Below are 24,114 nucleotides of genomic sequence, written 5' to 3' on the forward strand. Positions count from 1 at the left end.
AACAACAAAGCTTGCAGTTGTCTTTTGGATTTCATTGTGAAAAGCCTTTGGGTAGTTTTTAGATGACAGAAGATCCTTGGTTCCTGAAAGTGAGGAGTTCTGCCAAAACTTTGAAGATCCCTGTAAACTTTGCAAATTACCCATCTTTTGGAGACAATTATATCAAACGATATCATGGATTACAATACATGAGAAGTGTTTAGAGCCTGCAAGATTATTTATGTTTGGCATTAACTCTTATGGTCATAATTTCAAGTGGAGAGAAAAGGAGTACACAGGAACCCTCTTATTATCTTTTGAAATATGAAGATCACAGGAAAAGAAGGGTTTAAATTGTGGAGTGATGGTCCTCAAAACCTGTCTGTACATTAACTGGCATCCTACACCTATAAAAGCAACAAGGCTTTCCAGGCACAGTGTGGACCTCATGAGTTGTTAGCCTTGCTTTGAGATCTGAGTTTTTATACACCACAGGAGGAAACTGCAGCCTGTGGGGCAGGCTACCTATACAAATGTTGGATTAATACATTGGAAGGCAAATTCAGGAACTGGCACCCCACTGGTGAGGAGGAAAAGCAGCATGGACAGCACTAAAGGCGATGATAAACTATTGAAGAGGATTGCATTTCCAGGAGCTGTGTCCCTGTCTGGCAGCCGCATGCACCCCCGCGGGGTACCCCTGAGAGAGCCCTTCGGGGGTCCCTTCCACCTGGACCCATCCTACTGGGAGCCAGCCTGTTGTGGGCACGCAGGTCGCATCTCCTACGTCCCATTTCCTGGCTACATGGGCATCTATGACTGTTCCCTGGAGCCTGCCTTCATTCGGAAAAGGAACGAGAGGGAGAGGCAGCGGGTGCGCTGCGTCAACGAGGGCTACTCGCGCCTGCGGGAGCACCTGCCCAAGGAATTCGCCGACAAGCGCCTCAGCAAAGTGGAGACCCTGAGAGCTGCCATCAGCTACATCAAACACCTGCAGCGCTTGCTGGAGCGCCATCCCTCGGGCTCTGGCGGTGAGGAAGCGCTGTGTGCCGAGGAGATCCCGGGAGCGCCCAGCCCGGCTCCCCCGCGGGAGTGCGACAGCGACGGAGAGTCCAGAACCTCCGCGGCATCCTCCCCGTACAGTGAGTTTGGGGACACGGGCAGCTAGCTCTGCTCTCCGGACACGGAAACCTTCGAGTCTGGCTGAAAAACTATTTCCCACCCCGGGGAATTCTCTACAGATGAAAGTTAATATCGGGGAAAGGAAAAACGGATAGGGGGAAAAAAAAAGGTGTTTTCAATCTGTCAAAGGACTTTAGATGTTTGCTGCGTGAAAGTTAAACGTGATTTGTAAACAAACATATCTCTCAGGTTTCTTCAGTTGTGTTACTAAGCTTCCTTTGGACTGTTAAACCGGAGCAACATTTGCATTCTACTTTTTATTCGTCTTTTATTCTGTTCTATTTTCTTTTGCCTTTCACTTAAGACAGTAAAACCAGATAAATCCGTTTCAGGAAATTCCCCTCCCCTTTCTCCTGCTCTGTCCAGTGAGTTTTACTATCTGTTTTTCCGACTGCTAACCTGAGATGCACTGCACTGCAAACACTTGGACTGGGGAAGGTAAGATTTAGATAAAATATCTTTCCCTGAATATTTCAGAAAACTCACAGAAATACTTCTATTTATGAAACAACAATTTTTCAAATAAAACAAGGCTACATTTGGAAATTAATTTCTTTTAAAGCATTTTCTGAAGTAAAAGAAACAGCTCACACTCTGGATACTGGCTATTTGGTGATTATTCTAAGGATAATTTTCAGGAAAATGCAGCTGGACACTCATTTCAGTCAGTGCTAGGAAGAGGGAAACAATATTCTGTAAAACTGCACCTTCAAAAGCAAAGCTTCACTCAAGAAACTGACAAAATTAAAGCCTTTTTCCTACTTTTCTGAAATCTGAGTTCATGGATGAAATAGTCTTGATTGTGTCTTTGGCAGGTCATAAATGATATGCTTAGAAATATAATGTGTAATGGTTAGACACTGGTGTGTACAAAAAGGAAAACGTCAAATATATTGGTTTACATCTGCATGAAAATGTAGGTATTTCTCCTTTTGTTTAGAATATTGTATTACTTTTTCAAAGGACACAGCTTTTAAAATTAACCTCAAAATCTGTGGAATACTTTTAATTTGGATTGCATCTACTTAAAATGAGAATTTCTCTCCAATTTGTTTAAAAATCTGCCTTTCTCCAAGGCTTAAATCCCATTCTGAATATGGGGTAAACTTCTTACCCATCCACTTTCCCCATACTTTTCAAACATTTGCTTTTTTGGCCTTGTGTTGATGAAATTGTTTTGTATCTTTTTTTCTTTCTTTCCTGTCATGTTGACTGAACACCTGAAAAAATACTCATGTATAAATAAGAACAGCCACTGATCAAATACCTCAAAATGTGTCCATAAATTTCCTTTAAATAAAAAATGTGGCTGATTCTGCCTGTGTCTTTTTCTCTTTTAATCAATAACAAACAGGACAGCTCTGGTTGCAGGGAAAAAAAAAATAGAGAAAATGGAAAGCTGCCACCTATAAAACTGAATTTTTAATCTAGATTTTAAAATTTAGGTAAGGATCAGGTTTGTGGTTTTGGCATCTAATAAAAATTATTTGGTATAAAAGTACTCTGCTTTCTAGAAGACTGTTCTCAACATTTATTCACTTTTAGCTCCTGTGTCCATGGCAGTCACAGGTGTTATTCTTTACCCTTTACATGGGAGCCAGCTCCATTTTCCAACGACTATTTTGTTTCCCTGAGGGCTGTTACTTTTGCAGAGGCTGTTTGCCAGACTCAAGAACTGAGGTTTAGTTACCTGGACAGCTCAGGTCCAGAGGCAATGCGCTCATTTCTGGCTGTGCAATGTTTGTATTTCTTACCCAAAAAAGAAGAGGGCAACAAGGTAGAGGTCCAAATGTCTGATTGGGTTCCATTGTTTCTTGGCTTTTCTTCTTCCCTTGTGTTTCTCTGGCAAGAAGTTCCACCTGTCTCTTCCTTTGACTCGGTTTTCAGATTTCTGGAAATGTGGTATTGATGCCAGCAATTCTGTGAATAAGCCTGAACTCTATTTCTCCCTCAAAGCAGAGACTAAATCTTTGTTATCTGTAAAAAACATACACTCCCTCAGAGTACCAGAGGCAAATTCTGTGATCCATACTTCTTTGGAAAGCACTCTGAAGATGAAAAGCATCTTCATGGTATAATGACAATAAATAGCCAAACCAAACCAAACCATTAAAACCAAAAATTGCCAGAGTGACCATTACTTTATGGGCAGGACACTTCAGATAAGGCCACAGATTAATTTTTAGGTCAGATTGCTGTCACAGAGGTCTGACCCTGACAGATAAATATCCAGGAGCCTCAGTCTTTGCTTCCCAAACCCCATGGAGACGTGCACTGTGCCACCTTCTCCATGAGCAGCTGGCTGGAGAAGGGGACTAGGCTGAGACTGCCCCTTTTCATCTCTCAGGTGGAATGTTCCTCAGTGTTGCCATCTAATGGAATGGAAATTACCCCACCCTGGGCCTGTGCTTGGCCATCACTACTTTAGGCTGTCTAGCTACTTTATTTTAGACTATGCATCTTTAACAGCTCTGGAGATGTCCTTAAAATACCTCCCAATCCAACCTCAGTGCTGAAGATGCAAAAACCAGAATGGCACATGTATTTTAATTTAATTTTATATTTAAAAAATAATTTCTGGATGAAAAGGAAATTCTTTCTGTGGAAAAAATCTGCCAGAGATTCCCTCTCTTGAGGAAAGTTGTACATTTTTATTTCTCACAGCTCCTGTTGTTATGCAAACATCTTGCACAATTTTAGCACAAGCAAGTAGAAAACAAGATTTCCTAAAAATCGATTGGTGCTTTTGTCCAGGCATCAGCAAAGGTTTAAAGTGAATGCCATATTTCAAAAGCTTTATTAAGCTGTTTCTGTCTAGACAAAGGGTTTTTTTCTAAGCTTCTGAAGTGTATCATTACCAGACTTTTAAAGCAGACAATGATCCAACTTGTCACCATGAAAATTAAAGTTTTAATAAAAGTGTTGACCAGAGGAATTCTCTCCACTTGGGACAATTACTATTTACAAGAAAGGTGAGTGCTGCTATCTGTAGGTAACCATATTACAGCTTTATCCAACTCTTGCACACCAAAAGCAGACACTTTAATCTTTCTATCAAATCTTGAAAAAACAGACATCTGAAGTCTTCCCTTTACTGCTATTAAATTACAAATCCATTTGCTTCTTGATAATATCAGCATTTTAAAGATGCGTTATCCCGGCCATGGTATTGCTGTTAATCCTCTAATAGCTATTTAGCTGATTTGTTTGTAAAAGCCCATCCACAATCCTTTCATGTTATATTACCCAGAGTCAATAATGTGGCCAAAGAAAACCAGAAGGCAGCATAGAAAAGTCATGTTGAGACAGTAAAGCAATCAGGGCCAACTTATCTCGCTGGAATAAATGGGCAGGGAATGTCCACACACACACACACACACACAGAGTATCCTTGAAAACATTTGTCTCCAGCATACTTAGGCAGGAGGCAAAACAAGATCCAAAACATTTGGAAGAGAGACTCTGAAGAGGTATCAACAGGAGAGCCCTGCTAAAGTAAACTGAGGTAAGTGCATTAGCTGAGTAAGATTTTAGTAAGCCTCTCCAAAATAGTCTAAGCAAATATAACTTCAGCAGGTACTCCTCACTAGCAATCTTCAGAATACAGAGAGATGGCTACAGGGTAGAAATAATTTTGTTGTAGGCAAAATCAGTAAAATGGCAAGACTGCAGCTGCACTCAGATTTTCCATGAGGCTGTCCTGCTACACATCTTGAAGCTCTGAAAGTGCAAGATGAACACCATTCTCCATCTGTTGCATTTGAGGCTATAGGAGAGCAGTGAAAAGGATGATGCAACATAGTTTTTTGTGTAATGGAGAAGCAAAAGAGAGAGTTTTATTTAAAGAAGCACTACACAAATATATATTTAGGGTAGTTCGTGCAAAACAATTGGTCCAAGAAGGCAACACTTCTTTGAAAACATGCCTTCTGCAAAACAACACATCTCTCACAGGTGTTTAATCATTGTTATAATTTCTTCTCCTTGAGCAGTCTAAGAAACCCAAGGCTTCAAGGCTGCTTTTTCCCTGGTTCCCAGCAGTATCCAACGACACTCCATCAGCCTGGAGGTGTGCTTGTAAGTAAAAATCCACTGTGAATGCTCACTCATGTATTTCCCACATGACTCTTACACAATTCTTTTCTACCTTATTGTGACTATATCCACTACCAGAGCAGTGGAAAAGTTCTTCAAGTCTCCTTTCCTGAGAGAACAAGTTAGAGGAGTGAAGACCCCCTTGAAAATTTTGAAGACCTCTCCGCTCACTTCTGATACAGCTGGAGATAGAGGTGTCAAAGACATGACATTCCTACCTGGTCCATGGGCACTGGTGGCACCAGAGTAGAAAAATGTGCCAATGCAGAGTCCTTACAGAGGGAAAAGCAAACACTGGTCAGCCACCCCATGGGCACCAGCCAGCTGTGAGCAGGCACACATGCTTTGTGTCACCCCTGGCCTGTTCCACTGGGGCTAGTTAGAAAAAATAAGTATTTTGAAGGTTTGTTGGGGTTTTTTTTGGTGGGGGAGGGGAAAGCTACATGAATGGTCAGTGGGAGGCTGAAAAGTTGAAAATGTGAGGAAGGTAGTGGGCAGTGAAGCCTTGGAGCTTGTATAGCACAAAGCTGAGCCAAGCTGCATTTACTATGCTGCTCACAAAGCAGCTTGCTTGTCCCCATGATTTTGGTTTGATGTGGTGTGGTTCTGGGCATACATAGCAGGTTTTTGTGTTCCAGGGCTGTAAGATGTCAGCACTGAATCCTAACCAATCTCTTCCATCTGCACTGAGATCACAAAGAGAACAAGTAGTTAGAAATAAATGGAATTTTCACATCTTTTCATGTATGTGCTTTACTGCAGCATTTTGCTACACGAGGCTGCTCTCTTGATGTAGCTTTTTAAATGTAAAAAGCACTGAAGAAATTCCAGGATCCCAAGGGATCACTCATACAGAGGTGATGTGTGCATCTCACACCCAGAGGCTTTAAAGCACATGGGGCTTCTCAAATGGAACTGATAATAAACTGTATAATGCATAAATGAAATAAGCCAGAGGTACAAACAGAGGAGTGTGTGGTGTGGTGTGGTGTGGTGTGGTGTGGTGTGGTGTGGTGTGGTGTGGTGTGGTGTGGTGTGGTGTGTGTGGTGTGGTGTTTGTGCATGGGAAAAGGAGGAAGCATGGAAGAAGGGAGGGATAAAAGAAAGTGGTTTTGAGGTGCAGCACACTGATACCATATCAGCTGCATGGCTGAAACAAGGGAAACAGGAACAAATCAGATGTGGCATCTTTGGGAGGATTAATTCTGGGAAAAAAACCAAACCAACCCCACCCCCCTTCTGATTTAAAATATTTTCCTGCAGCACATTTATTTACCTACTATCACTTCTTGTTCACCTTTTCTTGTTCATCATTGCAAAATACCTTCAAGTATATTTTTTATCAAAGTGTTGAGCAGTTGTGAGCAGGCTGTGCTCTATCTGGGGAGCAAGGAGAAGATTACAGTGCTCAGCCCACTTGCTTTCAGGAGCCAAGTGTTAAACCCAGATTACTTCAGCACTGAGCTTTGCCTCTGTTTCTGCCTCTTGCCTCTGTGCTGGGAACGCCAGTAGATCCTGCCCCACTGGAAAGCATCAGCAGACTACCCCTGTAATGCTTTACCAGGAGCTGGTTGCTTGGGTTTCTTGTCCCCTGTGTGAGTGGAAGCACCCAGGGCCCCTGTGCTTGCAGATAAACCTGCCCTTGCAAGTTACCCAGCTCTGGCATTGCAGAGCTGGCAGCTGCAGCTATTCTATTCTATTCTATTCTATTCTATTCTATTCTATTCTATTCTATTCTATTCTATTCTATTCTATTCTATTCTATTCTATTCTATTCTATTCTATTCTATTCTATTCTATTCTATTCTATTCTATTCTATTCTATTCTATTCACAGTGAGGGTGGCAGATACAAATAAATCTCTCTACCAGGCTGTCAGGACAATGATGCCACTGGCATCTCCTTGCCATGAGCATTCCAGTGCTGACTAGTGCAGACCACTGCTGAAGCCAGGCAAAAAGCCATGAAAAGCCCTGCCCTGGTCCACTCTTGCCTCCCTCAGCCCCCCAACCCCAGCAGTCTGCTCCCAACACAGCTGGGTGATGCTGCAGCCCTGGTTTGCAGGGGCAATGCCCCATTGCAAGCAGTGGTGCAGATCCCAAGGGCCCTGCTAGGACAGATCAAAGCTGTCAGCATGACAGGCAGTACAAATGCAAGGAATTTGCCTCTGTTTATGTGCAGCGTGCTCCACAGCTTTGCATTTTGCAGCACTATGAAAGCTTTAAAATTTCCATTTACATTAACAAGCCCATAAAGCATAAGGTTATTAAGTGTTGTTTATCTTATCCTATCTGAGGAGCTTGTTCAGTTACCAGCTGGTTTGGTTTTTACTAAAAGCAAGTTTCACGTGGGTGCTGAGTTGGAGCTGCATGTATTGGGGGAGCTTGCTTTGAAAAGAAAAAACAGCAGCAATGCCACCACCATGAAACAGCTGAATTGCTCTGTAATATGAGTGGTCAGTGCCTTTAGAGGTGAATGAAATTAGCTGGCTCTTTGATTGAAAAACACGCTGCATTTAAACATTTTAAAATTTACTTTTGCAGCTGACAAAACTCTTGGAGCATTGGTTAGTTTCTGCAAACTTTGAATTTCACTGAGGTCACTGTCTTAAGGACATTTAAGCACATTTACTGTCTCAAGATTACTTTTTTCCCAAGAAGGAAGTCTAGTGGAGTCTCTGGCCAGGTCTTCCATGGCTGAAGCAGGGGTAAGAAGAGACCCTCTGAGAAAGCCATTGGTGAGTTTCCTATAAGGTTCTTGATTAGAAGAGAAAAAGTAAGAGTGTAGCAATGAAGACAGAGATATGTGTTGGGTAAACACCACAGAGCACCTATGAGAGCAGGCACCAGGGTCTGGAGGGCAGGGGTCATCTGGTATAACCTTGTGACTCAGGTGTGACAATGGCAGCAGCAACCATCAGGAACCATCAGGATGATGTGTTGTGTTTTATACCTGAAGTTAAGTTTTGCAGGTAAGAAAAAATTTATTCTGTCAATCTGTAAATGAGGCTGTTTTCAGTTTGGAAGAATATAATTAGAAATAATGTTAAAAATGTATTTGTATTAAGCCATGTCCACAGAACAGATCAGTTTAGGTTTATTTTTGTTTTCTGCAAGCATTTCCTCTTTTCACCTAGCTCTAACTTTTAATACTGAGAACAAGTTCACAAGTATATGCTCAAATATTGACAGTGACTTCACTGTAGCAATTAGAAAAGTGACTTGACAGATCTGAAGGCTTAAGGCTTCCACAGCATGTAATATGTGAATGGAAGTTCATTAGACTTAAAATATACTTGGAGAGGTTTTATAAAAGGCAGTTGTTAGGGCAGAGTAAAAAATGTTCAAAAGGTTTGAAGAATTGTTGAGATTCTTGGAAGATCAGGACCTAATTTTTAATGAGACTCATTGGGATGGAGCTCTTGGGAGAATAGGTTTTATAGAGAAATTTCAAGTGCTTTTTCATTTCATCCAGGTTTTATATAAAAATATTACAACACAAATGCTCCAAAGGGAAAGGGTGTATAAACCAGGCTATCAGAGAGGAGTATATTCCATCTGGTACATTATGGGTGTAAGACAACACTTACATGGTTAAATTATATCCCTCTTTCCTGATTTTTTTTATCCTAGACTCAGTGGGATAAACTCACCTCCTCATGAAAGATCTGGCTGCTCCCTCGGTGTCCTGAACCCTATCCAACTGATAATTACACTTGTTTGAAATCAGGGAGCTGAGAAGTAGCCTCCAGCCACGCAACAAAGGCTCCTCCAGTGCTCCGAGAGGCGGTGCCGACACTTCCCTTCTCCTTTCTGCCTCCTGCTGAAACACATTTGCAGTCTCCTGAAGCCTCTGAGGCTTTTCCTGAGATCTGGTGGAACCAGACCCGGTATCTCATGGAGTATCATCACATGCAAAGACAAAGAAACACCCCCACAGGCACAGTTAATGCAGATCAAACATTAATGGCTTTTTTTTCCTTCCCCTCCAGTTGCAAATGTATAATTAATCTCGGTTCAAATTTACGTGTTTGATCTGTTTCCTTTAGGCTTCAGATGCGTTTGAAGGAAGGGGAAGACCCTGTGGTTTGATCTGTGTGCCTGGGACAGGCTCAGTGTTTACATGGACAGAGCCCCATGCCAGAGCTGGTCAGGCATGGAGAGCTCCCGGCTTGCAGCCCTGGGGCAGCAGGGCAGTGCTGAGGTGCTTCCCAAGCTGGGCTGCAGGAGCCCCTTCACCCCAAAACCATTCCTGCAGGTCCTGTGGGCAGTGTGGACACCCACAGCCAGGTGATGGGAGCCTCCTGTGGACCAGAGCCAGAGCAGGAGCCGACCCTCCCGTGATCAGACCCTCCGAGCCCTGGCTCCCCCGGCGCAGAAACGAAAGGTGTAGGGATGAAGGATGTATCCACTTCAAACAGGGAAATTTCCATTTGAAGTGCTGGCTTGAGCCAAATCCTCCCCAGCAGCACTTTGTTCCCCTCACTAGTGTGTATCAATTTCTTCTGACAACAGTTTCATGGCTTCAGGATAAAAAAGCCCAACTCCATTGGTATTACATTTTACAACTATAGACAGGCCACGGAGATTAAAATTCTTTGGCTGAGTCACCAGAGATGGGGAGGGGGGAGATAGGTCCACCAGCTGCTGTGAAAGGTGGGTTGAACACAAACCAAAGTGAATCCAGCCTTTCATTCCCAGTGGTGCCATGAGAGGCTCTGGGTCCTGGGGAGATGGACTCTGGCACTGGCTCAGGGCTGGGGGCTCTTCACTTCTTATGGCACAACACTAAGGGCTTGTTCCCATGGCAAACACGAGTAGCTGAAGAACAAAATAATTTCTGGTTGACCTATAAGGGTTTATTTTGAAACCAAAGGACTTCCTTAAATGTTTTCTTCCCTGACCTGCAGCATTTTAATTTGATCTTTAGATTTTCGAGGTTCTTCAGGTAGGACTGTTCAGCGTGAAGGAAAGTGAAATGAAACCTCACATACTGACATCCATTGCTGAATCCTTCCTGACTGAAAGCTTCCATCTAGCACTGTCCCTTTCCTTGGTCCACCCTGAGAGAGCAACCTGATGCTCTCTCAGCTTCTGTCCATCAGCACACACAGATGGCCAAAGCAAAGTGGCACGTTCAGCATTTCACATAGGCACAGAGGAATTTAGGCACTCACTAACACTGAACCCAAGATGACACCTTTTTAGTCCTCATCCAAGAAGTGGTTAAACATTTGGCAGGGAAACAGTGGAGGAACTCATTAGCCTACCTATGGTTTTAAAGGCTGATAATTTGTCTGTGAATGACACAAACTTGAAGCACCACAATAGCAAGCATTAGGCAAAAATAGAACAACTAGGGTTTTGGTTTGTTTGTTTGTTTTTTAAAATTAAAAGCACAAACAGGTAACAGTTCCTAAGAGCTGAGAACTGGGTAACCAGGTGATTTCTTGGAATAGGCTCTAATACAAGGCTGACTCAGACACCTCAGCATGTGAGGGCAGCCCAGCCCCTGCGTGTCCTTTACTAAGCTAGTAAATGTTAAATTAAGTGCTGGCAGATGATTCCATTTCCCTTTCCTGGTCATAATCTCTACAATTAAGACTAGTGATTATTTTGGTTTCTGAATTTATATATACAACATGACCCAAAGCAGTCTCCTGGGGTTTGGGAACAAGGGTGCAGCAAGATGGGGATGTGCTCAGTGCTATGAAAGCCAGCAGCAGCAGCTCAGGCAGGGGATGGTTTGCCTGAGGAGACCAAGCTGCACATCTGCCATGGGAGACCAGAGGAATTTCTGTACCTTCTGCTCTCCCACCTCACACGTCACTCAGCATGACCCCCACCCTCCTGATATATATTGCGAACAAAAACCCCATCAGAAACCACATCATTATTAGTGTTTGTGAATGCCAGGAGGTTATCATCCTCTTCCTCTTCCCATGATGCAGGGGACAAAGCTCCTTTACCCAGTGTCTCCCTGGCCAGGGACTGCAGAGCTCCTGCTTTCCCACTGGACACCTCCCACTGCCACCTTTCCAGACAGAAAACCAGAAGCACTGGTGATCACAACTATTCAGGCTGGGACAGGGCTCAAGAGAGCAAAGCAAATGCCAGATACAGGCAGGTCCTGCTGCTTCACTGAAGCTTTTCTGCAAGCAGGGAGCGTGCTGGCACACGCTGCAGGAGGGATATGGCTCTGCCTGATCGCTTTGAAGGCTGGGGCAGTGGAGGGAGAAGAGAAGAGGCCAGTTTAGTGTGTTTATGTTTGAGGAACAAAGGAGAGCAGAGGAGAGTGGGGGTGCCTGTGCCAGAGATGTGTCAGAGATCACTTGTTCCTCCTGGGCCAGAACACCAGCCTGGGACCACCAGCGTAGGAGGACGCAGTGTGTGCAGAGCTGCGTTAAAGCAGGGAGAGGGAAATCAGAGCAGAGGGAAGAGACATCCCAGGAGAGCTGGGATGGTGACACAGTGACACCAGGTGATAAACTTCACACACCAGGCTCCCAACCCATGAGGTGTGCAGTATGGTGCAAATACACCACAGCAGCTCACCTTGCTGGGGTCTGGTTTCCCTTGGGAGAGGCTGAATTAGGGGAATTAGGTGCCTGGAGAACACAAAGCGTGACCAAGTCAAGGGAGGCCATCTGCTGTGACAAATGAAACAAGGTACCCCATGTGCAACACTGCTGGGAGGAACTGCTGTCCTGAGGGTCTCACACAGCCCAGGGGTCAAGTGCTGCCCCTTCCCCCTGGCACTGCACCCCACAAACAGCAGCCCAGCTTGGGGTGCAATCCGAGGGCTTTCTGAGAGTCACCCAAAGGCAACCAAACTCCCAAGTGCAGACAATGCAGACACCCTGTGCAAGCCAACAAACCTGCTGCTGCAGGCCACAGATGAGTGAACCAACTGAACTTGAGTTCAGATGAGTGCCTGTGGCTGGACAGAAATGCATTTCCAAGGGTAGATGCAGACCAGATCTCCTAACTGTGGTATCCCAAGGGAAAAAGGCCCTAACACTCATTCACCAAGGCTTTTTCAGTCTTTTGGGAAGGAAAGCACATCATCAACAGGTATTTCAGAGTTCTCAGTAATCTTCCATGGAAACAGAGATGTTTCAGTCATCACACTGGTTCTTTGGTGTTATCAAAATGCTCCTGCAGATCCACCTATATTGCAGCACATTAATACTGCATGCCTTCTCTAAAAAAAAGTTGGTGGACAACCCTATTGGCAGAAAAAAAGACAGACCTGAATTGGAAAAAAAATCCAGGTTCAAACAAAGAACTGGGAGACATCTTACATTTTTCCTTACTTTTTTAGGTGGTCAGGAAATCAGCACTTGATTTCATACAGCACAATATATAATCAAAACTAATACCAGCTTTGTAAGAGGAAACAAAAATTGACAGCTCTTCTTGCAGTCTTGAATGCTAATGCATAAACATTGATGATCAGAGGACTGATCCCATCCCATCCATATGACAGCACCTCCATGGTACTCATGATTTCTGCTTGTAAAGAACTTTAATTTGTCCCTTAATGGTAAGTAGAAGTTGAAGGGAGAACTGTGTTTGTGAAATGCTTATTTTTGAATGTGAATGTTTTCAAGATTCCCTTACATTCCACATCAACGAAGGGGAAGTATTTATAGACAGAAACTTCTGCAAGGAACTTCTGCATAGACTTCTGCAGATTTGAGACCAATTTGTCTTTCAGTCACTGGAGGCTAATCCATATTTCTAGATGAAATTATTTTTCTTTTAAATTCAGCAAGTATGTCTCAGACCTGTGAAATAGCAATCTAGAGCTGCTCCACTGAAGAAAGGAGTGGGTAACAAGAAGCTTTGAGTTCAGACCCACAAGAACTCACAGCAGTGCCTGTAAGTACATATGCTGCTTCTGAACCTGCACAATCACAGCATTTGAACCTAAGAAACCAGTAAGAACAAAGCGATTACGACAGTGAAATACCATTATGCCTTCTAAGATCCTGAACTTAAAGGGATGTTCCATCAAAAGGCCCTGCAGCCCATCAGTCACTGTCTGCTCCCCGTACAGGAGTCCTTGGCAGGGCTCCACTCTTGCTTTGGGGTGTGATTTCCCTCCAGCCGCCCTCTTGTGTCGGCACCCAGCCCTGCAGGCAAGCGTCCAGCGAGGCGGGCTCAGCACGGCGGCAGGGACAAGTCACAGCCATCACACTCCTGGCACAACCAACAGCACGGCATTGCCCTCCCTGTATCCTGCAAAAACGCTGCCCTCTGCACATTCCTTGCAAGATCCATCATCCAAAGTCTCAAAAAGCAACGTGTTTCAAGCTCGTATATGGCTAAAATGTCTGTTGTCTGCTTTTAAGTACACAGAATAAACATGACACAGATACACTGCCAAGTCCATCTTCCCATTTTATTGTAATCCCCCAAAATGATCCAGTGGGGATGGTCAGCTTCCCCTCCAGCCTTGAATGTAAAAAGAAACACTTTAAGTCCCAGTATTGGGCCTGACCCTGAAATGGGCTCCCTTAAATCAGAGCTGTGGGACACAGTGAGCAGCATTACCCAACCCAACTTTCACATGCTTAGAGCTTTTTAAAATGTTGGATTAGCACATCTCTAAGTTAAGTTACAACTTTTACTAGGCAAACAAAACCTCTCAAGGCAACATACTCAGTTCTGTTCAGCTTTTCCAAGGCTGTGGAATGCCTACTTGTCCTGAGCCAAGTTCACCAGGTGCTGTGTTAAATGGGAGAGGCTGGGGTAAGACTGTGTCTCAAGCTTAGCTAGCTCCTCTCAATCTGAGCAGGAGACTGCTTCCAACTCCAGGTTCCTCACCCAATTGCCACAAAAATGCAGCAGTACAGACTATGCATACAGAGAGGACAGCCTCTCCCTGCCCACAAGTGCAATACCCTGTCCATCAGAGTACTTCCATACACAGAAAGAGCTCCAGGCACTCAGGTGTGGCGACAGCAGGTCTGGCTCCTGCACCACCTTCACTGATGGAGGTGGTCTTGCAGCACAGCACTTAGTGACAACTCAGGCAAGTCTGAAGTCCTGCCTGAGCAGGGAAATGGAGGAAGGACTGCATATAAAAACTAAGACTTACTTATTTCTTTGCCCTGTCCTCACAAGAAAAGAACGCCACATAACAAGGAGGAGGGGCGTTAATTACGGCTAGGAGTGGTTAAAAATGGGTGTATCCTCAGCTGTTGTGTTTCCAGAACAGGAATGTGATATTTGATCATCCTACAGAGTCCAAGAGGTGTGGGAAGATGATAATTCTAGTCAGTTTTGTGTAAGGCCTGGAGACATGGGTGCCTTGTCGGCCCCTAGCCTTTTATAACAGCAATAGGTCTCAGTTTAATGGCTTTCTTGCTGATGCCAGCTTCGTGGCAGGTGTTAACCACATCAGTCACGTTCTTGTAAGACTCTGGTGCCTGGAGGGGGGGAAAAAAAGACAACTGTAAACAACCCATAGTCACAGGAAGTCAGGTGTAGGCTTTTGAAATCCACTCTTCACAAAAATAACCATATAAATGGAGGGTGTAGAAGTAGGTGAACATATTGAGAATCAGTCCACCTTACATATCTAAGAAATCTGTAAGACACTTGGCTTTCCAAATTAGCTCTTATCATATTTCACATAAAATATCAGCTATTTTAATCCAGTTCTTCAGATAATCAGTGCCCCAGCATGTGAGAATGTCAAGCCCCATTATCTAGTAGGAAGTGACTCCAACTTTTTCTTTAGAAGTAGCCTCTAAGTTTTATCTTCACTGCCCCTTAGTGACAGCAGTCAAGGTTTAACTCTAGAGCTTCCCCCTCTGGCCTCTATTCTGACAAGGAAGCAGCTCTTAAGTAGAGATTTTAATGCAATCAACATGTTCATATAATACCAACACTCAGAAAAGCATAGTGCCAAAAGATTAACACTTTTATGAGTGAGGTTGAAAAGGCACACTCATGTAAATGGAGAAAGTCATCATATTCAAAGTTTTCTGACCATTCAGAGTTCTCTTCTTGAGCAAATATAGGAGTTCATCTTAAAAGAGGATCTTGCAAGCTGCTACTAATCTACATGAAAGCTGGAGTGTAAGGTAAATTTAAAACAGAGAGAACATCACTCAAGAAGAAAATCCATAAAATGCAGCTACTTTTGTAGATGCTCACGCAAAGATAGCAATTATCCCTATCACCAGGAAGAAGAGGAAAAAACATTCCTCCCAAAACCTGTCAATCAGGCATCTCCCCTTTCTGCATGCTTTTAGGATAGAGAACACTTCACACCATTTTCCAAAAAATTTGACAGCTCTATCAGAAATCACACAAGCTGCACATTTAGAGTGTTGGCAATCACTTAGCACTGCAAAAAATCAGGTCAGGGAGAGTCATTCAGACAGGGAGCAAGACCCCTTTTCCTTCCAAGATAATGAAGTACTAAACTCACTTCTTCCATGACCAGTTTGGGGGAAGCAACACGGATGGCAATGCCCATGTCAGCCAGCTTGTCCAGTACGTCCTGGAAGTCCAAGTTACGTCGAGATTTGGCTCGAGACAGTGCACGACCCTAGATCAACAGTTTTGTTAGTTCTGTTTTTTTGTAGCAGTTTCAAAAAACAAAATTCTTTCTTATTAAAAAAAACCCCATTATTGCATTATAAGCAAACACAGAATGACTGAGAACACAGACAACAGTAAACCTAAATACAGGAAACTAATTCAGCCTTCAGGCCACAGGCTCCTACAAAATCACACCTCTGGCATGATGTAGGAAAGTTTTATTTGTGTAACACACTCGTCTGCAACTGTCTTTTTACCCAAACCAAATTCCAAGGACTTGGAATTTACTGAAAGATAATTCTCTTCCTCAATGATTGTCTCACACTATGAATAACAGGTGAGAATAACTACTGAGGAGTTTTATATAGACAGCCTCAGCACACCTTAGCTAATCCCTCCTGTCAGCTCAGAGATATCAGAATTTGGTAAAAGGAGCTTATTCTCCACATCTGCATCCTAACATCTGCCTTATAAAAAGCAGTAGTAACTTTCTGCAGAAGTAGTAACAACTACTCAGTAAGGGACAAAGGTTTCTACCTTGCAGTTCTCCTGGGCAAGGACTACTGGAAAGGCTACTATCAGCTTGTAAGACCAACAAATGAAACACACATTGGATGATCCTCAACAACTTTTTTCACTGGATGACAGTCTCATCCTGATCCCTCCCTGAAATAACTTCATGACTTACAGCTCCATGGCAAGTAGTTCCAAAGGTCTCAGTCATGCCTTGCTCTGTGCCAGTGAGGACATAGCTACAGGTGCCCATTGTGCCACCAATCAGAACAGGCTGTCCAGTCAGCTGTGGATGCAAAGCATTCATTTGTAAAAAAGTTGAAAAAACTCATTCTTAATAAAAGTCTGAGGAACCGTATCTCCAGAAAAGGAGGTCAGATTAACATTCCATAAGAGCATCCCTGATTGTCTCAGGTGCCTGGAATCAAAGATTCTAGAAAACTAACTGCACTGAAAGATGCAGACCAATAGATCAAAAGCCTTGTGTCCAACAGACAGACAAGGCAAACCACTGTATCCTGCCCTTGGCATAAAGGACTTATTTCCTTTTATATTCTTCCAACATTTTGGGTGTGGAGCAGAAGCAGGAGCTCAGTGTCCCAAAGATCTAACACACACATAAGCAGAATACTGCCATCCCACCAGGGTTCCAGTGCTGTTACCTTAAAAAACGAACTCACAGCATTTAGGTATCTGTCAGGGACCCTAAAATTGTCTGATTAATCCAGAATTCTCTACTTCCTTCTCCCAAAGCTAAACTTACTTGATAATCTACAGCAATAAGAGGATGGTGAGGAGGGAAGGCCCTGGTTGATCCCTTCCTGTGCACCAGCAGAGTGCGCTCCTTTCCATCCACCACGTGCTGTTCCACTTTGGCAATGTTGTGAGACACATCGTAGATAACATGCATGTCAAGGTCGTCTGGGGTTGTGTTGAAGACTTTGGCAAAGGCCTAAAAAGAGAGAAAATCATCATGTGAGATACAAGATCATCATATTCAGCCACAGTGGAACTGAATACAACTGTGCTAAGAATGACAGATTTGGACTGCATAGATTGTTTCTCTACCCACTGGCAGCTTCCTGTTGTAATTCAGTCAGATATCAGGCAAATTTGTGCAACTCTGAAAAGCTGGCTTTAGTAACAAAAACTCCAAATTTTAGCAACAAAATCCCCAGTTTTCTTGTATCCTCTTTTTCCAGCTCAAGGCATTTTCAAAAACACTGCTTAAGTGGCTTCTGCCAAGTACAATCCAGTGATGTTGAGAGGTTTTAGATAGATTGTTGTGACTGCAGTTTTGTGCAAGTCTCTCCAGAAAAAAACAGTTTAGGAAATATAAAAATGAAATTAAGTTTAACAGCTGTGCTGGTTTTGCATTAATTTATTTTTTGGTAAGGAAGTAAAGGAACCAGTTATGGAAATAATTCCCTGTATAAAGACCTTGGCAGCTTCCTTTAGACCTGACAAGAACCAAAGTTCTTCCTTATGCCTTTTAAAGTTTGAGCCTGCTTTGCCTTCCTTCTAATCCTATCTCACAGCAGGAATTGAATAAATAATTCTAGTGGGTTCACTGGCAATTTGGCCAGCGCTAGACCCACCACACAAATTGGTGTATTGGCTGGGAAATCTCAAATTGGTGAACCGAAACCACTACAACAGTGCAACTACTTTGTTCTCTATGTCTGGGATAGAGATGTGCAGCAAGAATATCTGCATCAGAGACAGCTCTGCTCCCACCTGTCGTGTTAGGAAAGTCATGGAAGAGCGGTTAACCCAGGCATAGTTGCCAGCAGCTGCCATTCCCTTCAGGTAATCCTGTCCCTCTGCAGAGGCAATCCTGGCACACGCCAGCTGGCGATCATTCACTATGATTTTGTCCCGTTTCATGGCTTTTTCCATAGCCACCAGCGCATCTGGGAAATAAACACAGAAAGTCTAAGTGACTGCTTAATTTTGCTGCAATCTTTGAGATTAACATGGGTGCCTGTAATTCTAAAACTAAACTCATCTGTCCAATGGTCAAACCCAAGGCTCAAATAAGAAAGCAAATCTGTGGCAGAACATTATCAATTGTTTGCAAACAGATAACACCTGACCAGGCAATTCAGGATGCTCTCATCAGCTGCACTGTAAGAAATGCTCTTTGGTGGTGGAGTTTGCTGCCAGTGACAATACCATGCTGAAGAGTCTGCCTCTCTCCAGGTAGCTACACCAGCCAGATCATACCTGTGGCAACCTGGTGGCCCAGCCCTCTGCTTCCACTGTGGATCATCACGCACACCTGCCCTTTGTGGTCGATGCCCATTTTCTTGGCAGCATATTCGTTGTAAATCTCATCCACCACCTGGATCTCGGCGTAATGATTTCCAGCTCCCAGGGTCCCCAGCTGCCAATCACAACACACTGATCAGACAAGGCAGGAAAGCAGCCTTGGGCAGAGCTACGGCAAGGTTCTGGGTTTAGAAAAGGTTTTTTTGGGGAAAAAATATCCCCATGTAAACTGCAAGAAGTAGAACCACTAGCATCACCACTTTCCTTTTTGTTCAAATTTGTAAATACCTGTGCAGTTGGAACAAGACTGTGATTAGACAAAAGGACCAGGATCTACATACAGACTGTGCTACCACTTTTTTCCAACTTACTTTGGCCTGGATGGGAAGAATATAGACACAGCAGGTAGTTTTATACTCAGTTATAACTCCCCAAAGAAGTTACAACATCTTGTTAATTAGGTACTTAAAACTTTTCAGTAGATTAAAACAAGACATTCCACTTCCAAGCCCGAATTTTTTCAACTCTGTAACAGATGATTGCTTATTTGCAAGGCAAATGTGAAATAATAGGGACATAACATTATTTTGAGGTTAAAATGCAGGAATTTTGCACCACCCCAATTAATAAAACAGAATGTCAGTTAATACCAAGAATATACAAGAATGCTTTACAATTGTACCATTAGCATAGCCATCTCAATTTGTTCCACACAGAGCAGTAAGATACTGTATATAGAAATGAAATTCAACTCTTAAACTGTCATTCAGTTACTAGGGAGTTCCATTTAATACTGTATCTTTTCTTGCCCTGCTATTGACTTGCTGAGCAAACACGGATGAAAGTTGAACATTAAGCAGCCTATATCTTCAAAACAAAATAAATCTGGACGTGGAAGTGCCACCCAATATAACTTCCAGTACCAGATGTTAACAGATGAAAACCTGATGGCCCCGGGGACCTTAGGTACGCCCAGTATTTTTCTCCTCTTTGCAGCTCTTTCAAGAATTATTCAGAACTGACCTCACCATCTCAACCTTTCCCCCTGCCCAGAAATACTAGACAGAGCTTCAAGAAAAGACACAGAATTAGAGAACTACTCTCTAACCTTTACATTTGAACCCTGGGAACATGCACAGCCCCCCTGAAACATAACATCACCTGAGGCAGGCCCCTTTTCTTTGCCCTTGAAGAGACTTTGTTGGGGTCAGCCTGTAGCATTCTTCCATATTCCTCACAGTGCTCCTTGTCCTCTGCCCAGGCATAGCCCTCCCGGAGAGACCAATCCACACCCATCTCCAGTGCCTCTTCCAAATCCCTGCAATTATCAAACACCTACATAAGATGATTATCCTTAGATGTACTCAAAACTCCACTGGCTATGGCCTGGAGCAACTTGATGCAATTTTTCTGTTAGACCTACCTTTAGATTTAGATCCTTCCTGAAAGGAGTTGGAAGAGATGACCTCAAAAGAATCCATCCAACCTAAATTATTCTATTATGTTATGGTCAGCCCCCAACTCTCCTAACACAAATCCAGCTTCTTAATACTTCATGAAAATCAAGTTCTACAAATATGTTAACTTTTGATAGGTTGTCACTTTTTCTTCTTTGCTGAGTGGCGAATACCTTATTTTCTATCCTCTCTCATGCCTTTCAAAGAAGTTTTCTGTGAGAAGAAATGAGAACCCAGCAAGAACTTTTAAGCTTTTTCAATGGGGGAAGAAAGAGCTGACTGCACTGATGATTATGTCAGTCCTGGTGAAGCACATATGCAGAAAGAATGGAAAACATTTTAGAATTACTTTTCCTTTCTTAAGTCTCCCACTGCTGAATCTTGCATAAAAACAAACAACAGACATCCCCTCTAGTAATGTGTGCACATTCTCTTACTTGGCATTCATGGGGATGACACCTTTGGAGCCAACACCAACAGGAATGTGGTCAAACATAGCCTGGGCGAGCTGCTCTTTCACAGGCTGCACGTCACTTTCATCCAAATTTGTCCGCAGCAGGCGGACACCGCAGTTGATGTCAAAGCCGACACCACCTACAAGTGGACAAAAAGCCATGTCAGGGAGCAGGTGCTGAAGGCTGTACCCTCACTCCTTTCCTTGTGACACAATACAAGGGAAAAAAAAGCAGAACTGCATTAAGCTTTGTTTTAATAGATTTACATGAAGCCTCAGACTTCAAGACATGGCTGTATGATTGCCTACAGAGCTCTCTGTTTACAAAGTTACTCCAGCAAGCTGACAAAGAGAAGTGGACATAATTATAAAACACACTGCCCATAGGAAGTAGAGAGAACATTCCTGTTCTGCTGCCTCAGGTCAGAAGTGACAGATCTTAGAATGGCTCCCTGATGTAAAATGTTCTTGGAAAGCAATCCCCAAAAATAAGTTCTTTTTTGAATCTTCACTGGACTAAATAATAAATAGTTATAAGAAGTAATACTTACAAGGAGTATGACACTTCAGTTCTTGGTGTTTTGCTTAACCCTTACTGTTTATAATAATAAATTCTATAAGGCAACACCAAATGTCAAAGATAATCATGCCACCTTTAGTATGAAGGTTCTGGTATTACTAATGTTAGAGGGGAGATACAAAACTAAGAGACCTTGGGTCTGAGTCAATCAGAAACACTTAAATGGATCAAAGCAAAACTGAAACGTGAGTATCACACTTCATGACAACCACACAAGCTTCACACTGTCAGTGACCAAAGATCTGGGTGTTTGCTAAAAAGACAGACATACTGTAAGGTCATGTTTTAAGTGCAAAAATATCCTCAAAAGATGTTTTCAATCTACTCAAAGAAACTAGTCAGTTCTTTATCAATCTAGTGAAACTCCAAGGTCAAAGACTTCAAAACTGAGGGATATCAGAAGTCCAAGCTGCAAACACTAGGGCAATTCTCTCTGTAGTGTTTAGCTGTTCTCAGTGTAACTACCTGCTCCATAAGGAATAAAGATTCTAAATGTAAGAATTAAGCACCCCTTAACTTTTCATATTTTTGCTTTCTTTCTGAATGTAAAGTACTGCAAAGTCCTGACATTTTGAAAAGTATTTTTATACCGTCCCAGGTATTTCTCAGAGCAGGTTCAGTCATCCTTACCTGGTGAAACCACTGCTTCAGGATCACTCATATCAAAGGCAGCCATGTTGCCAATAGCAAATCCATAGCCAGAATGGACATCTGGAAGGCCTATTGATCTCTGAAAAGCAATTTTAAAGCTTTTGAAACTCCATGCTGCAGAGTTGCCTTAGTTATACTTTGCCTTGTCATATTTGCAAACAAATGTTTCCAAAAGAAAGAGAATGGATGCTCAGATGCAGGCAGAGTGAACACATCAACTCAGGTGAGGATCTGATCTCCTGCAGTCACAGGACAGCCAAAAAAAGCAGAGAGCAGATCTCTGAAGCAAACACTCTGTGATACCCAGAATATTATCAGAAATTGAAACTTTTCAATATCTATTAAAGTGCTACCACACACTGAAGTGAATAGCACTTTTAAATGAGATTATTTTCTGTTTTTGCCTTTCCTTGCCATCACAAATAAATCCTTGGTTTGGAAATAAAGAATGAAGATTTGGATATGTAGATGATTGTAGCAACTCTTTTAAAAACGACCAGCCAAAACTCCCATTTTAGCAGGTTGTTACTATTTTACCTTACTCCCTTTTGGCCTGATGCCTAAGGCATTTAACAGCAGGCTGGTCTGGCTTTTACTGCATCCATAAATTCAAAACTTCTGCCAAAAGAGACAATGAAAAAAAACTGTAATTCATCACTTATTAATATTTGCAATATTGAATGTGAAAAGGATCATTTCCACATCGTACTTTGCACTTCTTGAAAAGAGCCACAGGTAAGCATTTTCCTCCTGCATCATTTTATCTGATGCTTTGCTTCCAAAAAGGCCCAGGATGAGGGAAGGCAGTGTTGAAGGCATGTGAAGGCTCACTACTGACATGAGACCAGCAACAATAATACAGACAACAGTACCACCTCCTGCTCTCTCCACACTTCTCCATGTATTCCAGAGCTCAGGCAATTCAAAACCAACAAGCAGTTAGTATATACAGTGGGGAAAGGTGGCTCAAGAAGCTGAAACAGCATGAAAAGCTGTATGTCAAATGAAGTGGCTACTTCCCTTTCTGACAACTGTTTTGCAGCCTGCCCTTGCAAGCACTCCTTACTCAGACACAGGTTGCTAACATACAAACTGCTTTGAGAAGAACTTCGGTCTGTACTTCTTGCCAGGAGAGGGTTCCCATTTGGAATGCAACAATCTCAGGCAAATGGAAACAGAAGAAGTGCAGACTTCCAGAGCAGATACTCACGTGAACAATGCCAGGCAATGCAGCCACATTCCCAATCTGCTTCATAGCAGGCAAGAAGCCCCCTGCACCTGAAAAAGATATTTTTAAGAGAAGTGATCAGATAATTTATCGTGATAATCAGGATGGAACGCTTCGCTGCCCGGGTGAGCATGGCGGGATAAGGCGCTCCTGTCCGCCGCCCCGGGCAGGGGACAGCCCGGGCACAGCACAGGCTCTTCCCCGGGAAACCGGCCACAGGACAAGAGCCCAGCCTGAAGCTGTGCCAGCAGAGGTTTAGGTTGGACATTAGGAGGAACTTCTTCACGGAAAGGGTGATTACACATTGGAATGCGCTGCCTAGGGAGGTGGTGCGGTCACCGTCCCTGGAAGCGTTCAAGGAAAGGCTGGACATGGCTCTCAGTGCCCTGGTGGTGCTCGGTCACGGGCTGCACTCGAGATCTCACAGATCTTTTCCACACCGACCGATTGTGTGCCACGCTGCCCCCGGACCCACCTCCGCCGCGGCAGGCATTGCGCAGCTCCTCGAACATCAGCTTCTCCAGCGGGTCGTTCACGTAGAAAACGCCCTCCACCTGCGGGGAGAGCCGTCAGCCGCCCGGCCACCCGGACCGCCCCGACCGCCACCCCGCGCCCCTTCCCCCGACCCCGCCCGGGCACCCCGGCCCCCTCCCACGCACACGCATGTTGGGCACGAAGCCCTTCTTGATCCGCCAGCAGTTCTTGTCGATCTTGTCCAGGTACTGCAGCTCATCGTTGTAGCTGCGGCTCATGGCGGCGGCGCTCCGGCTCGGCGGATCCCGATGGCAGCGCCGGCCGGCGGCAGGAACTGACGCGGGCCCGCGGCGGCGGCGGCGGACAGGAGCCGCCGAGGCTCAAACCTCCTCCCTCAGCCCTGCCTCCCTCCGTCCGTCCGTCCGTCTGTCCGTCCCTCACTAGCCCGGCCCCAGCGAAGCGCACGCCAGGCCCGTCTCCCACGATGGTGGGACGCGGTACCCGCGGGCTGGGGTGTGACAGGGAGCGCAGGGAGCTGGGCTGTACCTGGCTGCCCCCTCCCTCACACCACCCACGGCTTCTGGGCCGGTTTGTGTGGGAAAAACACCAAGGATTTTTTTTTAAGTGTCTGTGCGTTTCTCAGCAGGAGGGACGAAACAGGTGTTTGGGAG

General features: G+C 44.0%; 2 protein-coding genes across 2 annotated transcripts; one reads left to right on the forward strand and one right to left on the reverse strand.

Annotated features, from left to right (window-relative positions):
- The first annotated feature begins 580 nt into the window (after positions 1-580).
- On the forward strand, positions 581-1,155 carry ASCL4 (achaete-scute family bHLH transcription factor 4). The gene has a single exon (XM_056482407.1). It carries the CDS (start codon positions 581-583, stop codon positions 1,145-1,147), a length of 567 nt encoding a protein of 188 aa, XP_056338382.1. The 3' UTR covers positions 1,148-1,155.
- Positions 1,156-13,636: 12,481 nt separating this feature from the next.
- RTCB (RNA 2',3'-cyclic phosphate and 5'-OH ligase) lies at positions 13,637-24,000 on the reverse strand. Its single transcript, XM_056513373.1, has 12 exons — positions 23,629-24,000; positions 23,445-23,523; positions 22,952-23,019; positions 21,721-21,820; positions 20,494-20,650; positions 19,761-19,917; positions 18,555-18,714; positions 18,066-18,241; positions 17,092-17,280; positions 16,504-16,614; positions 15,703-15,822; positions 13,637-14,692 (listed from the first exon to the last, which is right to left on the reverse strand). Exons 1-12 carry the CDS (start codon positions 23,719-23,721, stop codon positions 14,585-14,587), a joined length of 1,518 nt encoding a protein of 505 aa, XP_056369348.1. The 5' UTR covers positions 23,722-24,000; the 3' UTR covers positions 13,637-14,584.
- Positions 24,001-24,114: the final 114 nt, after the last annotated feature.

This window comes from Oenanthe melanoleuca, chromosome 1A (assembly GCF_029582105.1).
Source record: "Oenanthe melanoleuca isolate GR-GAL-2019-014 chromosome 1A, OMel1.0, whole genome shotgun sequence".
Lineage (NCBI taxonomy): Eukaryota > Metazoa > Chordata > Aves > Passeriformes > Muscicapidae > Oenanthe > Oenanthe melanoleuca.